The 18,577-nt window shown below is 41.2% G+C and overlaps 1 protein-coding gene across 11 annotated transcripts in view; it reads left to right on the top strand.

The window, feature by feature from the left end:
- PAM (peptidylglycine alpha-amidating monooxygenase) overlaps window positions 1-18,577 on the top strand; it is a 219,289-nt gene that overhangs the window by 138,236 nt on the left and 62,476 nt on the right. For all 11 annotated transcript variants that reach the window (XR_012158986.2, XM_073344599.2, XM_073344602.2 and 8 more), the window contains 4 exons: window positions 3,236-3,303; window positions 5,594-5,674; window positions 5,962-6,038; window positions 7,331-7,434. Coding sequence is in view for 10 of the 11 variants with exons in the window: in XM_073344599.2 (XP_073200700.1) it covers window positions 3,236-3,303; window positions 5,594-5,674; window positions 5,962-6,038; window positions 7,331-7,434 (330 nt within the window). In the remaining variant the exon portion in view is untranslated. The remainder of the gene's footprint in view (window positions 1-3,235; window positions 3,304-5,593; window positions 5,675-5,961; window positions 6,039-7,330; window positions 7,435-18,577) is intronic.

Here is an 18,577-nt window from a genome sequence, read left to right on the forward strand (position 1 = left end):
AAAAGAGTCCTGCAAAAGGTTTTTTAGGTCAAATTACAAAGGATAAATATAAACAACGTAAGCATATAGGGACAAAATTAGAAAGGCCAAGGCAGATTGATTAAACTAGCTAGAGACATAAAGGGTAACAGGAAAACATTCTACAAATAAATTACAAGCAAGAGGAAGACCAAGGACAGAGTAGACCTTTTATGCTGGGGGCGGGGAGGGGAGGAACAATAACTGAAAATATGGAAGTGGCAGAAGTGCTAAATGATTTTTTTGTTTCAATTTTCACCAAAAAGTTTAGTAGCAATTGGATATCTAACTTAATGAATGCCAGTGAAAATGAGGTAGGATCAGAGACTAACTTAGGGAAAGAACAAGCTAAAAATTGCTTAAACAAGTTAGCAAAAACAACAAAGAGTCCTTGTGGCACCTTAGAGACTAACAAATTTATTTGGTTATAAGCTTTTGTGGGCTAAAACCCACTTCATCAGATGCATGGAGTGAAAAATATAGTAAGCTCTGTGTGTGTGTGTGTGTGTGTGTGTGTGTGTGTATACACAACACATGAAAAGATGGGAGTTGCCTTACCAAGGGGGGTGGGAGGGGGCTCAGTGCTAATGAGGCAAATTCAATTAAGGTGGAAGTGGCCTATTCTCAACAGTTGACAAGAAGGGGTGAGTATCAGCAGAGGGAAAATTACTTTTTGTAGTGACGCATCCACTCCCAGTCTTTATTCAGGCCTAATCTGATGCTGTATTTTTCACTCTGTGCGTCTAATGAAGTGGGTTTTAGCCCACAAAAGCTTATGCCCAAATAAATTTATTAGTCTCTAAGGTGCCACAAGGACTCCTCGTTGTTTTTGCTGATACAGACTAACTCGGCTACCATTCTGAAACCTTAAACAAGTTAGATGTCTCCATGTCACCAGGGTCTGAGGAAATATATTCTAGAATACTCAAGGAGCTGATTAAAGAGAGATCTGAGACATTAGCATTATATCATAGAGCAGGTCCTCAAGGAATCAATTCTGAAGCACTTAGAGGAGAGGAAAGTGATCAGGAACAGTCAGCATGGATTCACCAAGGGCAAGTCATGCCTGACTAATCTAATTGCCTTCTATGACGAGATAACGGGCTCTGTGGATGAGGGGAAAGCAGTGGACGTGTTGTTCCTTGACTTTAGCAAAGCTTTTGACACAGTCTCCCACAGTATTCTTGCCAGTAAGTTTAAAGAAGTATGGGCTGGATGAATGAACTATAAGGTGGATAGAAAGCTGATTAGATTGTCGGGCTCAACGGGTAGTGATCAGTGGCTCCATGTCTAGTTGGCAGCTGGTATCAAGCGGAGTGCCCCAAGGGTCGGTCCTGGGGCCGGTTTTGTTCAATATCTTCATTAATGATCTGGAGGATGGTGTGGATTGCACCCTCTGCAAGTTTGCAGATGACGCTAAACTGGGAGGAGAGGTAGATACGCTGGAGGGTAGGGATAGGATACAGAGGGCCCTAGACAAATTAGAGGATTGGGCCAAAAGAAATCTGATGAGGTTCAACAAGGACAAGCGCAGAGTCCTGCACTTAGGACGGAAGAATCCCATGCATTGCTACAGACTAGGGACCAAATGGCTAGGCAGCAGTTTTGCAGAAAAGGACGTAGGGGTTACAGTGGATGAGAAGCTGGATATGAGTCAACGGTGTGCCCTTGTTGCCAAGAAGGCCAATGGCATTTTGGACTATATAAGAAGGGGCATTGCCAGCAGATCGAGGGACGTGATCGTTCCCCTCTATTCGACATTGGTGAGGCCTCATCTGGAGTACTGTGTCCAGTTTTGGGCCCCACACTACAAGAAGGATGTGGAAAAATTGGAAAGCGTCCAGCGGAGGGCAACAAAAATTATTAGGGGACTGGAACACATGACTTACGGGGAGAGGCTGAGGGAACTGGGATTGTTTAGTCTGCAGAAGAGAAGAATGAGGGGGGATTTGATAGCTGCTTTGAGCTACCTGAAAGGGGATTCCAAAGAGGATGGATCTAGACTGTTCTCAGTGATACGAGATGACAGAACGTGGAGTAACAGTCTCAAGTTGCAGTGGGGGAGGTTTAGGTGGGATATTAGGAAAAACTTTTTCACTAGGAGGGTGGTGAAGCACTGGAATGGGTTACCTAGGGAGGTGGTGGAATCTCCTTCCTTTGAGGTTTTTAAGGTCAGGCTTGACAAACCTCTGGCTGGGATGATTTAGTTGGGGATTGGTCCTGCTTTGAGCAGGGGGTTGGATTAGATGACCTCCTGAGGTCCCTTCCAACCGTGATATTCTATGATACTCCACTTAGGAAGAACAATCAGTTGCACACATACAAAATGGGAAATGACGATCTAGAAAGCAGTGCTGCGGAAAGGGATCTGGGGGGTCATAGTGGATCACAAGCTAAATATGAGTCAACATTGTAACGCTGTTACCAAAAAAAAAAAAAAAAAAGCAAACATCATTCTAGGATACATTAGCAGGAGTGTAGTAAACAAGACACGAGAAGTAATTCTCCCGCTGTACTCCGCGCTGATTAGATCTCTGCTGGAGTATTGTGTCCAGTTCTGGGCGCTGCATTTCAGGAAAGATGTGGACAAATTGGAGAAAGTCCAGAGAAGAGCAACAAAAATTATTAAAGGTTAGAAAACATGACCTATGACTGAAGATTGAAAAAATTGGGTTTGTTTAGTCTGGAAAAGAGAAGACGGAGCAGGGGTCGGAGAGGGGACATAACAGTTTTCAAGTACATAAAAGATTGTTACAAGGAGGAGGGGGAAAATTGTTCTCTTTAACCTCTGAGGATAGGACAAGAAGCAATAGGCTTAAATTGCAGCAAGGGCGATTTAGGTTGGACATTAGAAAAAACTTCATAACTATCAGGGTCATTAAGCACTGGAATAAATTGCCTAGGCAGGTGTGGAATCTCTGTGATTGGAGATTTTTAAAAGCAAGTTAGATAAACACCTGTCAGGGATGGTCTAAATAATACTTAATCCTGCCTCCAGTACAGGGCACTGAACTAGAAGACCTCTTGAGGTCCCTTCCAGTCCTATGATTTTATGATTCTCCACCCTGAAAACTGATTTTTAATAGTAATACTACATTTTAAGTTTGCTATCTATGGAGACTTTTTTACTTGTTACGGATTTTATCGCCTGTAGAGGACCATTTTCCAATTAATTGGTTTATGGAGCTTTGAGGTAAATGTGATTATTTTTCTGCAGGCAGCCTTTGATTGCTGGCATGTATCTTATGATGTCTGTGAATACTGTTATACCACCAGGGGAAAAAGGTGAGTGAGAACCTTATAAAGCAATCTGTGTAATTTTTATCTTCTGATGTTCATCTGTCTAATATGGAAAATATTTTCACAGAGACTCTCTGAATTGTAAAATCATAGGTGAAAGAGTTTATTGCTAACTAAAATAAATACTAAAAAATACCTACACTCTTCAATTTATATTGCTGTTCCATCAGATTAGGTTCAAAGAGTCTAACAGTATGGAATAGAAGAATAATCATCAATGTAACATAATCTGAAAATTGTTTTTGATTTTGTTTTTAAAAATTACATAATCAATAGGCAACTATTTTATTTATATATAGCCTAATTCTTCTCTTTAGAGAAACAAACATTTTACTTTCCAATAAAAAGTTCACTTCTTGGGGAAAAAGTAGGTGACTATTTTTTCTTTAAAAAATGTAATACATGCAGGAACATTTGCTACTGTCTAAGATTGCAGAATTTCACTCTTTATCCCTTTTCTGATTTCATCTGCAACCCACTGAAATCTGAAGTTTCTGGGATCTTTCTCTTAATCTGCTACAGCACGGGTTGGCAACTGTCGGCATGCAGCCCATCAGGGTAATCCACTGGCGGGCTGCAAGATATTTTGTTTACCTTGACTGTTCGCAGGCACAGCCCCCTGCAGCTCCCAGTTGCTGAGACACACTGGCCGCCACTTCCCATACCTTCAGTTGGCCAGGAATGGCAAACTGTTGTCACTGGAAGCTGAGCAGGCTGTGCCTGTGGATGGTCAACATAAATAAAATGTCTTGCGGCCCGCCAACAGATTATCTGATGGGCCTCATGCCAAAGGTTGCCAATCCCTGAGCCACAGATTTCCTTACTTACTAAGAAGTTTATCAAAAATTTGAATTTCTTTCCCTGCAGGAATTTCTCATATTTCAAAATGCTGTTTTTCTCCCAAATTGAGATGAAAAGTTGAAATATTGAAATTAGTTCAAGGAACAAATATTTCCAAAACATTTTGGTTCAGAAATGGGAAAATGTTTCATTGTGGCATTTTCGATCAAAATATTCTGATATTCCCAAATCAAAATGGTAAATTTCTGTTTATTAAATGGACTTAACATGTTTCATTTTGAGCAATTTAACGTTAATTTGCAGTTTCCTATGGTGGTACATTGCCTCACAGGAGCTGTAGCTTGGATGTCTGATTGTCCCGATTGTTTCCTAACCACAACTCCACTGGGGCAATGCACCACCATATGGAATGCAGTCGAATATTCAACTGTCACTGAATTAGACATTTTAGGTCAGTTCAGCAAACTAATATTTTTATCTGAGTCAGTCTGAACCAAAGCTAAATATTTTGATGCATTTTCAGACAGAAAATAAAATTTAAAAAAATCTGAAAAATTGAAACTTTCTCACAGAAAATTTTCATTTTGCAGAAATTGAATTTTCTGTTTGGGAAATTTTCATCTAAATGATTTTTTTTTAAATCAGCTGAACTAATAACTTTGGACCTCCTGGTATTCACCCAGTTTAACAGTTCTTTATAGGCTGTTTTACTCTAACCTGCCCAGAAATTTTGACATGGTAAAAAGAAGAGATGGTTGGTTACAGGAGGCCCCAGTAGAAGAGCTGTCTGCTGGGCAACATGTCCCTTGTGCAGGCTGGTGCCTTATTTTCTCCCCAGATGATGGCTCCCAGTCTTCAGGCAGGCTGGAGTCTTTCCCAAAGGAAGCCCTCATCCACAAAAGCATAGGATTGTGTGAGAGACACAGGAAGACAGGACCCTAGACGTAGCCCTGTTAGTGTCCATGCCTGAATCTGACTCTCTGAAACTGCCTTGTGATTATACGTGGTTTTTATACATTAAAATGAAACCTCCGTTATCTCTTTTACTACTCTTAATTTGCCTATGTGAGTTTCCCCAGTGTGTTTATCTTCTTTGTCTCTTATCTATGTTTTTTCTGTACTGTTCAACCCGATAATATATTAGCAAAATTATTGTTCTAAATTATTGCAGAGCTATTTGCTATAGCTTCTAGGTTTCAGCCCAGAAGTAGATGCATTTCAGTAGTGCTTGAAGTGATCCATGTGTATAATTTGTATGTCAGCTTCTTAGTGAAAGTATGTGGGGATCATTTTGGCCTAAAGTTCCTATAGAAATGTAAGAGATTATTGTCCACTGCCTTTTAAACCTGCACCTACATTGCAGATTTTGTACACTACTTCCAAATTTATGTTTCAGTGAAGTACTGTAAAAGTCACTTTCCTTGAGTGAATAAGTAGCATTTTTAAAATGTTTTATTCTTGTTTGTTTTAACAGTGGTTGATGCAGATATTGCCTGCCATTATCAAAAGTATCCAATGCACCTCTTTGCCTATAGAGTTCATACACACCGATTAGGTAAGAGTTCATTACCGCTATAATTCAGGTATTTGCCTCTCTTTTATAACTAAAAATGCTATACAACCTTAACTTACAATCTGAGTTAAATATAGATCCAAAAATCTTCTTATCACATTATTTAAACTTGAGCAGAAAATGTACATAATTGTTTAAAATATTTCTTTCTTTAATCATTCTATTAATTTAAGTAATACATCTTTAAGAGAAAAATAGCTAATACAAAATATGTTGATTTTCTAAAGTATTACATCTGACATTCATGCAGTGGTAAATGTTTATTGTAGGTAAGGTGGTAAGTGGATACAGAGTGAGAAATGGTCAGTGGACCTTGATTGGTAGACAGAGTCCGCAACTACCACAGGTTTGTTTAGTTTTTTCTTGTTTTTAATTATGCTTATTTAAGTCTTAGCAGCAAAGTCTAATAAATTTGTTTTATGTATTTCTGCTTTAGCTTTCCATGATATATTCTTGTGTTTTTTAAAATTTATAGGATTCTGTTCAGATATAACATGTAATTAACTTTTCTCATCAAATGGAGTTGGAGAGCCACAAAGTTATCATACTGTGACAGTCATATTTGCATCGTGTTTCATTGATATGTGATTTTGTGCCATCACTACCGAATGCTGCTATGTTTTGCTGCAATATTATCATAGAATCCTAGAATATCAGGGTTGGAAGGGACCTCAGGAGTCATCTAGTCCAACCCCCTGCTCAAAGCAGGGCCAATCCCCAATTTTTGCCTCAGATCCCTAAATGGCCCCCTCAAGGATTGAACTCTCAACCCTGGCTTTAGCAGGCAATGCTTAAACCACTGAGCTATCCCCCAGCCCCATTATGATGTAGACATCACAGTGTAATAGCATGTTGTGTTTTTTATGACACACATTGATTGGCACAAGTGTCACAATAGCCAAAAGCAATCTTCTTTCCTCATATCAGGCAGCTGGCAGGAAAGGAGATAGAAACAGTAGAAGAAAGTGTCTCCTTTATCTCTTTACTTCTCCATTCGGTTACTTAAAAGATGGGGAGGGAATCCTAGTTGCTCTCTTTACTTTCCTATCTCCATCCTTCACAAAGGAGAACAGCTCCTGCACTGACAGTCTGCATTCTCAGCAGTGCCTTGCATATATCTAGTAATATAGGGAGCAGTCTTGTGAGCAAGATTCATAATTCATTATTTTATATCCTTGACATATTTTTACCTTTTTAAAACATTGTGAAGTTGTACCAGAGAGTCAAACAAACAAAACCAGCTGTTGTTTATTCACCAGCGAGCTAGTATACAGTGTTCAAAAGGTTTTTTGCTAACTGATGTCACCATCATGATTTGTGTTGAGACACGTAGTGAGAGCCACTGAGAGAGAGGTGTGGCACTTAAAATAATTTTAGTTTTGTTGGGGTTTTATGTTCTGTTCGTTTCTTTCACTGAGACTGATTAGTCATGGTAGAATTATGTTAATTGTTCTGTGGATTACCTTTAAAGCATTTTAATTTCAGACTCATATTATTTTTGTGTGCATATATTTTAATGTAGAGAATGAAATTATATATATGAAAATGATTCACAGATAAAATAAGAAAACAGAGGATGTCACCTATTGAGAGTGTTCACTAATTCTAATACATCATTTTCCTTGGATTCTCTTTCAGGCCTTCTATCCTGTGGAACACCCAGTAGACATTAGCTTTGGTGATACTTTAGCAGCGAGGTGTCTTTTCACTGGTGAAGGTAGAACTATGGAGACGCACATAGGGTATGATTTTTATACTTTATTAAAAAACCTCTTTTACCATTGTACTGGTTGTGTAGAACATGCATTCATGTTTTCGATCCCCTCAAAGGTATCTGAACAAACTTCTTCATTCTGTTGGGATTGTTTGGCTTGCTCCCCAGACAGTTAGGAATATAAACATGGTCAGGAAAGGGCCATTCAGGCCTACATAATTGCCTGTACTTTGGCTAATAATCCCCCTTCTAACCACATTGCTCAAATTAACCCATTCAGCCAAATACCTGATTTAGAAGTATATCTAAAAGGACTATTTCACAGGAGTATTTTTTCAAAAACTCCAAGTTAAAAGTATTTTCTGTCACTTGGTGGCATTGATGGCTCAAGATAATTTAAGGACAACATAGCACATGATTAACTACACATTACAGATTTTCTGATATTTTCTTCCAGGAGTAATTATTACCTAAGTTTATTATTTTGGGTTACATTTAAGAAATCTTAAGTACCAAAAAGGAAAAATAGTATTGTTGGATAAAAGACTGAGTTTTTCTTTCATGTACAGGCTGACAGGCGACAATAAGATTCAAATTTTCTTCTGAATGATTTATTATTTATTACTTTTCAGTGGTGCTATTCAGCAGGAGATAATGCCTGGGCTGTAAATTGTCCATTTTACTATGTATACATTTTTATTTTTAAAATAGACACATTAGCTTCTCACGTGAGAGTCCATTTTTTAAAACATTAATTCTTTCTTCACTCTGTGAGATGTAGTAGGAAAAGGGATATGTACGAGGTTGAGTCTTCCACTTCTGGAGTTAGATACTGCAGCTGTTAAAGGGGCTAATCCTGCAGTGTGCTGAGCACCCTCAAGTCCCTTGACTTCAGCACAGATTTTGATGTTCGGCACTTGATAGTCATATTTCTTTAAGCAAATAGTTAAAGTACTTGTGTGGGTAACAGCAACTGAAGGAGAAATGAGAGGGAATATGTTGGAAAACTGTTTTTTATAAAGCTCACAAAATTAGTATAAATATATCCAAATGTAAGATACAAACTGAAACGTTGTTTAAAAAAAGAAATGTAAAACTTGCACAATGAATAAAATGTACCCCACTATAAAATAATCTTAAGACTATTATTGAACAATAATATCGTTTTTAATGGTAGTAAGAGGATATCTTGTCTAGGGAAGATTTTTTTGTATGTGCTAATATCCTTTCAACGATTAAGAGTAATATGAATCTCATGTTAATTTCTGCTAATTCCTTTAGTTTAGGCATTGGAATTACCTCCCTCTCAGTATATATCTGTCCAACCAGACATTGTAGCCATACTGTAGAAATTTCCAAATCCATTGCTATTGCATATGAAAACTTAAACCAGTAAATCGAAACATTATTCCGTTCGAGAATGTTTGAATATTTCCTGCACATAAAAGCTAGAAATAAATATTGGGAACAGATGTGCCCTGACACTAATGCTAAATGTTTAATATAAAAAAAACTTAAAAATTCATTATGCGGCTTATACTTGACGTCCATTAAACTGGAGCAAAAACACATGCACATTAAGCAGTTACACAGAAGGCTGAAACATTTTGTGGAAGTGCACAAAGATACAGTGGTAAGAAGAAATTACCACCATAATAAGTATTAAAAATTCTAGATGAAAATCACACAATTAGATCCACAATTAACATTACTGAGTACTGCACTGGATATCTGTGAAGTTACTACTAATACAATTAAACTATAAAGAATGCATGGATTACGTATCTTTCTTAAAAACAAATGAAAATGTTGTGAAACTGAAAATAGTCCCCTTGACTATTTTAATAACAAGTCTTTGAGCCACACACATTATTTCCTGGAAAATGGATAAAGTAGCCGCATCTTTATTTCTATTGTTCCCGTTCTGAGCTTTAAAAATCATTTAACAAGGAAATATGTATCAAAAATCATTGGAATTTATATTTGTCAGTAAATACCAATGATTGATTTAGCTATATAATGTTTATAGATTCTTTTAAGGCCAAAAGAGACCATTATGATCATCTAATCTGACCTACTGCATAACTCAGGCCACAGAACCTTACACAGCAATTCCTGCATCAAGCCCACAACTTCTGTTTGAGGTACAGCTTAGCAGTCCTTGTTTAAATCTTGGAAAACAAGGCCCTGATTCTGCATTTGCCTTGTCTTCATGCACATTGAATTGCCTAGTCAAGACCGAAAAGGTTCATCTTGTTTTGTTTAATTCTGTTTCTTTGTGCAAAGGATAGTAATTCTAAATTTGCACTGATTCCTAAAAGAAACAAGTTTATCTTGGTTTAATCAAATTTTGTCCTATCCACACTGGACTGTATTTGTCAGACAACCCGAATGCTGCTAGAGCTAGCTCCTTTGCTGTTTCTCCTCTGGCTTCAGTTGCTTTTACCATTAACTTATTTTTCCCTTGTCATACAAAAGCCTACATTAAAAGAATGTTACAGTTGCACAGTCAAACCCTCAAATGTTAGGAAATGCAAATACTCCTAACATTCTCCCTGCCACCTCTCCAGACCCAACTCCTCATCTCTCTGCATTCTAGTGAGACTACATTCTTCTTTTCCTTGCTGCCTGAGCACCAACAGGGAGAGCATTTGCAGAAACCACTGACCTGTTTCAGCTGAAATTTTCCAAACTAATTCAGCATGAGGCATGCTACAGTTAGTTTGGCAAAATTATAAGCAACTGAAAGCTTAAAATGGAAAGTGTCAGATAACTTTAACTATAATCATTGCTTCCCATGCCTCCTATCAAATATATGTAAAAATTCATACACACACCACTTACTACACTTTAAAAAAAATAATTCAATGGGGATTTTCTGTCTAAAATTCAGATTTTGTTCCCTAGTTCTTGACTCTTTTAACCGTGTAAAAATTTCTTGTTAATAGGCATTCAGTCTCTTTCATATCAGTGAAAACTTTCATTGGGTCCTCTCTTATCCAGCTGCATTCAACTTTACTCATAAAAGATTCTTCAGATATGGTCATACTATTGTGTTATACTTCACCTCTTTAAAGTCAACAAAGACTTAGCTGTGCTAGATTGTTCATGCAATGTTGTTGTAGCCTTGTCAGTCTCAGGATATTAGAGAAGGTGGGTGTGGTAATATTTTTTATACTTCATCGTGAATAGTCCCTTAGAATATGTGCTAACTACTTATGCTAAGCTGCCTGTTCAATCTTGCATTTAGCCTATGACACTTTTAATACGTTTTCCCAGACCTGAAGAAGAGCTCTCTGTAATTAAGAAGTTTGTCTCTCTCACCAACAGAAGTTAGTCCAATAAAAGATATTACTTCACCCATCTCTCTGTACACTGTTCATGGCTGCGCACAATATTCCATCTGGAGTCTAACAAATGTCTTGTTCGGTATTGTGACGGGGCAAGGCCAGATGGCTACAGAAAAGTAGTGGGAGATAGATATATTAGCTCCAAGCTAAACAAATCACTGGTACCAGGATAAGTGAAATGGCAGCTGCTCCAGGTCAGTTAAGACACCTGGGCCCAATTAAGAACTTTCCAGAAGGCAGGGAGAAGGCTAGGTTGATTGGGTCACCTGAAGCTAATCAGGGGCTGGCTGAAACTAGTTAAAAGACTCCCAGTCAGTCAGGTGGGTGTGCATGTCAGGAGCTGTGGGAGGAAGCTGCACTGTCAGAGAGACTGAGTAGTACACACCATATCAGGCACAAGGAAGGAGGCCCTGAGGTAAGGGTGAAGTGGAGCTTGAGGAAGTGAGGGCTTCTGTGGGGGAAGTAGCCTAGGGAATTGTACATGTCATGTTTCTAAAAGGTCAGCTACCATAGCTGATACTATTAGGGTCCCTGGGCTGGAGCCCGGAGTAGAGGGTGGGCCCCCCTCCACCTTTGCCCCCTGATTAATCACTGAGATTGGGAGACAACAGAGACTGTGCAAGGAGGGATAACTTCTCCTCACCTCCCTCGCTGGCTTATGATGAATATGGCTCAGTGGACTGTGACCCTTGTCTCTAGAGAGAGAAGGGTTACATGGAGGGTCACAGTGAGCCACTGAGGCTAGCGAAATCTGCCAGGAAACGCGGGAACCACGGAGGCAAGGACAGAGCTTTTGTCACAGTATCAACTCTGGTTTATTATTCTATTCCTCTGCTAATACATGCCGGTATCTTCTTTGATTTTTTTTTAACTGCTGCTGTGCACAGAATGATGGTTTTAATGATTTTTCTACCATAACCTCCAAACTCTTTTTTCTAATCAATGTGCTGGATGATTGTCCTGTTCATCACACTTTTTTTTCAGTTTGATTCCTTCCTCCTATATTATTTACTTTTATATCTGGATAAATAAAACTGAATTTGTCATCTTTTGGCCCACTTAAGTTATTTAGAATCTAGCTGCTTTTTTCCCATTAAACATTGTACCACCCATTCCTCTGCAAAGTGAAAATTTCTTGGTCTTGTTTTTTAATGTTTGTGTTGAAATATATAAAGAAAAGATCTTCTGGTTTGGAGGTGATCTTGAAAGCGTGGAAAATATTCTTTAACTTGCACCTTATTTTGTAATCTTATTCCATGATTCTTCATCTTAACTGTTAATAATGAGTGCTGAATTTGACAAAAAAATCCAAGTATGCACCCCACTTGGATGTATAAATAATCTGAATACAAAGGTAACTATTAAGTAGATTTCTACTGTGTATGGCAAAGAAACTTTTATTTTATCGAAGAAACAAGTTTTCCTATTCCTCTTCTATTAACTCCTTAGTCAATATTTATTCAAAAGTAGACACAAAATTGCCTGCCCAGAGCTCAAGGAACTTTTTAAAGAATTTGACATACACACAACCAGAGGAATAAGAAGACATACCCCCAACATTTTAACTCCTGCACATCATCTTGCTTTATGAATTTAAACCTCCCCAGTTTCCTCATGACATCCCTCAATCTGCCCTTTCCCCACTGTCTGTTTCCCCACTGAAAATAGATGGGTCATGTTGCACATGTCAAAGATCTGTCTATGTGGGCCCTGACAGACCAGATTCAAGGTTAATTTGTGGGCCCTGATTATGAAAGTAACTGGGCAATTGCAGAACCATTACCTCAGTTTCCAAGATTTATTGAGGTGAGGTACAGGATACCTCTTCAAAAATTGCCTGACATCAGTTACCTCTGTAAGCTTGAGTTCCTCTGCTGTTCTTAACTGTTACAATATAACATGGGTAGAGAGTTTTACTTTGTGCAGTAGCTTGGTCCCAAAGTATTCAAAGATTCATAGATCAAGATCACAAGTTTTTAAACTGTGTCTGGAAACCAACAGGCAGTGCTTGCAAATATCACTACCAACCATCACTCAAAGAACTATGGTGATAGACATGGTATAAGAAACTATCAAGCTTCTTATACCATGCCTAACACCAGAGTTCAAGTGATAGTCCAGATCATATTCCACAGCTGGTGATTGCACATCCTGTGTGCATGCATCAGAGAATCTTCTAATTAGCAATGCCTGTGGGGAGGTGCCTTTCATTCCCTTGTGTACTCAGGATGGGTATAAAGGGCAGAATCACCCCCTGCCAACATCCTCAGGTCCTTCTTACTGCCACGGAACAGCTCTGTTCAGAGCAAATTACCTCTTTTATTTAGTTGGCAGTGTTAGCTAGTCAGTCTTTGTGGGACTGTCAAGACTACCATCCGCCAATGGGACTGGTACCACCTTTGGTTCCACATGGGAGACCACAAGTCACCTTCAAGCTCTGCCCCTCATGTGAAGCAGTCATGCCGGTATCTCATCTGCCTCAGCGAGAGGCGTGTTCTGGACTGGTGAATGATCTGCACGTCCTTTTTGAAGCAGACCCAGAATTTGAGGGAGTCTCACCTGAAGACGTTCCTTCTCAAGTAGTCCATGCATCCAGGTGTGGACCCCTGTCCTGAGGTTTCCAGACTGTCAGGGATCAGAGATATTCAAGGTCTGCACTTGAGGCATTTTCAGAATGATCCAAAGGTGCCTCACAAATCAGCCTCACTACTGCGAAAACACCAGGATCGACTGGACACCAAGCAGAGAAAAGAGGCACAAAACACCTTCCCCAGGCTCAGACATTAAACCTCATAAGACAACTAGGTTGTTATCAAAGGTCCCTCAAAGCTGAGGAAAAGCTCTCACTGAGCACTGGGATGAGCACTAGCTGAGGTGACCCAGACATGCTGCAGGTATCACCTAGCACTATCTCAGCCATCATGGGCATCATGGTACCGAGCCCAACTTCACCTCACAAGACACCGACGACAACGCAAGCAAGACTGCAGCCTCAGTCCACCTCGGTGGCATGGGAGTTTGGGCCTCCCGCCATGTACACAGAGAAGTCTCCTGGCCCCTTCAGGAATGCAAGCACCATATGCCAATTCTACAGTCCAGTTTCCTGGGTCTGGTGTTGCCTGCAGGAAGTTCTCTGTGCCCCTTGGGACTGATACCATTGGTGCTACCAATGCCAGGGAGGACTCTCCCACTCTCAGAGGAGTACTGCCTGTCATCCTTGGCCCATATTTTTCCACAGCAGAATCCACGTGTCCACACCAGGAACTAGTGGCAACTTTAGAGAACACAGAAGCAAATTCCAGGCTTTGATGTCAGAGGGGCAGCTGGACACTAAAATTGACCTTCAGACAGCCTTAAATGCCACAGATGCACACTCCTGGGCAATGGCTGCTGCATTCATTGTGGCTTCTTTCCTTGAGAATTCCAAGGGAGCTACACATTGCAGTCAGGAACCTGCCCTTTGAAGTTTGCTCCTTGTTTTATAACATGAGGTCACTTAAAGACTCTAGGGCCACACTCAGGTTCTTTGTGGTCTACACCCCAACCACTCCGAGCATTTTACACCAGAAGCTTCAGTCCCTCTTAGCTCTCAGTGCCATAGAAGAGGTCATCTCGCAGCAAAGGAAAAAAAGATTTTCCTCATCCAAAAAAAAAAAGTGAGGGCTTTGAGCCGTCCTGGGACGTAAAGGGCCTGAACACCTACATCAAAAGGTTCAGATTCCGGATGGTGTCCATGGTATCTAGCATCCCGTCCCTAGATCACCATGCTGCCATCAACCTTCAGGATTCATATGTCCACAGCACAATTCACTGAGCCCACAAGTGCTTCCTGAGGTTTGCATTAGGAGACAATCGCTACCAGTGCCAAGTTTTGCCATTTGGGCTCTCAACAGCACCCACATTATTTACAAAATGTCTGGCAGTGGTGGAGGCCTAATCCAGAAGGATAGGTATCCAGGTGTTTCCCTACTTTGAAAACTGGCCAGTCAAAGGTCACTCAGAGCCCCAGGTGCAGTCCAGTGTGAGAATAATATTTAAGATACTGTCATGTCTAGGCCTGCTGGTGAACATAAAGAAATTGACCCTTACACCCACGTGACCGATAGTGTTCATAGGGGCTGTGATGGATGCCACCAAGGCTTGGCCTGCCTGCCACCCAGAAGATTTGGGACCTTGCAGAACTTGTGTTTTGATCTACAGTCCAACCCTCAAACTCAGATAAGAGACTGCCTCATGCTGATGGGCCTCAAGCCAGCATGCACCTTCAACACACCATAGGCAAGGTTCCACTTTAGTCAGTTGCAGGCATAGATGCTGTCAACTTGCTGCAGACAGCATTTGGATTTGCGAGTATACATCTAACTGTCAGTCCTTCAAACCGTGGACTGGTGGAAAGATTCCCCACAACGCCTGCGGTGGAGTCCCATTTTCTCCAGATCCTCTGTCCAGGATGATACTTAAAGTTGCTTCCATGATTGGATGGGAGGCACATATGACCACCATTTGGCCCAGGGCCAGTGGTCAGTGGTGGAGAGGTCCTCACAACAAACGTACTGGAACTATGGGCTATGCACAATGCTTGAAGATTATTCCTGCTGGACATTCAGGGCTATTCCATCCAGATGATTTCTGACAACATGGCTGCAATATTTTATCTCAGCAAGCAAGGAGGGAGCAGATCATTATGACCCTGCCAGGAAGCAGTGCAACTATGGAAGTTTGTCAGGAGGCATGATATCCGTTTGTTAGCAGTTGACTTGACAGGGCTGGACAACATAGTGGTGGACAATCTGAGTAGACATTTCATGAGGAATCATGAATGGTCAGTTCATTGAGAGGGTTTCTTCTTGGTCTTTGCAAATGGGGGACCTGTTTGCCACAGATATTTCTTAAGTGGGGGAAGAGGCTCAGTGTCCTAGTTGGATGCATTCCTCCTCCCCTGGATAAAGGCGCTCTTCTACAATGTCTTCCCTCTCCCCCCCCCCCCCCCAATTCTGCTGCTCCCAAAGATGTTGCAGAAGATCCAGCATGAGAGGGCTACAGTGATCTTACTGGCCCCAGCATGCCAAGGCAGACCTGGTATTCAGTCCTGTGCAGCTTCTCCATAGTGCCCCCAGCCTCTCACCTGGTGACCAAATCTTCTGACTAAGAATGAGGGCAGGTTTCTCCCTCCACTCTCTCCCCCTGACTGTGTGGACACTCACTGGTTGATGCTGTCAGAGAGCTCATGCTCCAGCTCAATACAGGAGATACTGATAAATAGCAGGAAGCAATCAACCTGGACCTTGTTGTCACAGATCCTAGGAAGCATCTCTTCCAGGCCACCCACTAGGAATGCTGTGAGAAGAATCCAAGCCTCTGTGCTTTTCAAGCTCCTGGCATCTGAACAGTGTCCAACCACAACCCAAATCTTCACATCCCTAGGCACGCACTCTGGGTGCAGACCTCCTATCTGGCACCCCCGTCTAAAGGTAGGAACTTGCTATCTAGCTGCCTAGCCATTCTGGGCACTCCACTGGCCCTTGAGACTCCCCAATACTTAAACACACCCCTCTCCCACGATTCCACACCAAAGGTGTGAAACTTCTGGTTTACAGTTTAACTCTCTTGAGGACATGCAGTAGTCAGACAGCCCAGTCTAACATCCTTAGTGCTCTGCTATATTTAATCATTGAAAGTACAGATTACAGGTCTCCCAAAACAATGAAACATCCTAACCACAGTGTCCCTCACTAGTTCACCCTTGCCTTGGGAGTTCTTAGGGTAACATCTGTGTTGCATCAGGCAGGCAGACAGGCAGCATCTTCACCCCCTTTCTATGCTCCTGCTGCAGCAGCCTCCCTCGTCATGCTCTGGTGCAAAATGGCTCTCTTCCCCAGTTCCCCACTGAGATCCCTTTATAGATTAATGCTGGGGTGACCTGCTTCTTTTATTCTGTTCCAGGTAACTGTCAATTTCTTCCAAAACCCCCTTCAAACAAGAGGAAGAAAGGGTTTTCTCCCAGCTAATGCAAATGCATTGTCCCGGTGTGTTTTACTTTGAATATGTTGTTTGCAGTGTTGTTGTGGTTATGTTGGTCCAGGACATGAGAAAGACAAGGTGGATGAGGTAGTATCTTTCGTTGGACCAATGGAAGTTGGTCAGAATTTCCCTGGACCAGGCAGGTGTCTGGAGTCACTCTGTCATTTGAAACAGTAGTATTCTCCTTAAGCTCTTTGCAGGTGCATCTCACAGCCATATTGGCCATACATCCACTGATTGACCACTTCTCTGTCTTTTCACACTCAGGGGCAAAGAGGTTCCTGGATGGCATCTCTAGAATCTTTCCGCCACCTAAGTTCCCTGCCTCAGTGTGGGACCTCAATCTGGGTCTTGTCATGGAGACCTCATTTGAGCCATTGGCAACATGTCCATTTCTCTGTGTGTGTGTGAAAGTTGCCTTTCTTCTGATAGTTACATTGGCCTGGCAGATGGGAGAGATACAGACTTTGATGACAGGAGCACCATACGCTGTCAGACATAGGGATAATGAGATCCCACCCTAGACTCCTGCCTAAGGTGGTATTCAAATTCCATATCAATAAAACCATCAGTATGGTTGTATTCTTACCGAAGCCTCATGCGGGAAGGGTGGAGCAGCAGTTACATGCATTGAATGTGAGAAGGGCCCTGCTATTCTACTTGGACAGGACTAGGTGCTTTCAGAAATCTGCCAGGTTTTTTGTTACTTATGGAGAGAGGGTTAGGGGACAGGCAATGTCCACTCAGGAGTATCTAGCTGGATAGCCCAGTGCATTAGTTCATGGTTTTTACTGGCAGTGGCACCTCCCACTGGCAGAGTACTAGCTAGTGCGTTCCACCAGAGCGCAGGCCCATAAGGGATGTTTGCAGGTCAGCAACTTGGTCATCTGTACACACATTCACAAAGCATTGTGCAAGCAACCAACGCCAGTCCTGGGTTTGGCAAGGCGTGCTTCAGTCCCTGTTGGCGTGAACTCCTTGTACTTGCATCCAGGAAGGACTACTGTTTGGGAGTCACCAGCTGTGGAATATGATACAGATTATCACTGGAAGAAGAAAAAGATGTTCCCTGTATAGTAATGGATGTTCTTTGAAATAGCGGGGATCGGTTGTGGAGTGAGTGAGTGTGGTGTATGGATTACACATTTCTGAGTCCACAAGCTATGAGCTCTGCAAGTGGTGAAGGACCTGAAGGGGTGACTCTACCCTTTATACCCTCACTGGGTGCACAAGGGAGCAAAGGTCACATGCACCACCCCACAGGCACTGGTAACTAGAAAGTGCTCTGACATGTGCACTCGACATGCAGTCACCAGCTGCGGAGTATGTGTAAGGACTGCACATCTTGAAGAACATGAAAAGAAGGTTACTATACAGGTAAATAATCTTCTTTTTCAGAGCAAATATTGATGTCAAGAAGTAGGCCCATATGACACACAGCACACTAGCCTAACCTTAAAGTGACAGATATGCATATATGTAGCAGGCTCCAAATCCAAAATGAAGATCATAGTTTTCTGGAGAAGAGCAGTCTTGCCCATAGCTCTGTCTATGAATCCACTTGCAGCTTAAGATATAATATTTTGGGGTGAAAAGGGAAGGGCAATTTTAAACTGTTGGACCACCAAATAATTTTATTTAAAAATTATTAAAAATTCTTGGTCCAGAGAAACAAGAAATGGTAGGTAAGCTCTTACTAATTGTTTCTCTTGCTGCCAACTTAGGGGTATGGCTCCCACTATTTAGTCACCTTTGGGGACACCATGATCAAGATCAAGTGAAATAATCGCAATTATTAAG

Source organism: Lepidochelys kempii, chromosome 5, assembly GCF_965140285.1.
Source record: "Lepidochelys kempii isolate rLepKem1 chromosome 5, rLepKem1.hap1, whole genome shotgun sequence".
Taxonomy (NCBI): Eukaryota; Metazoa; Chordata; order Testudines; family Cheloniidae; genus Lepidochelys; species Lepidochelys kempii.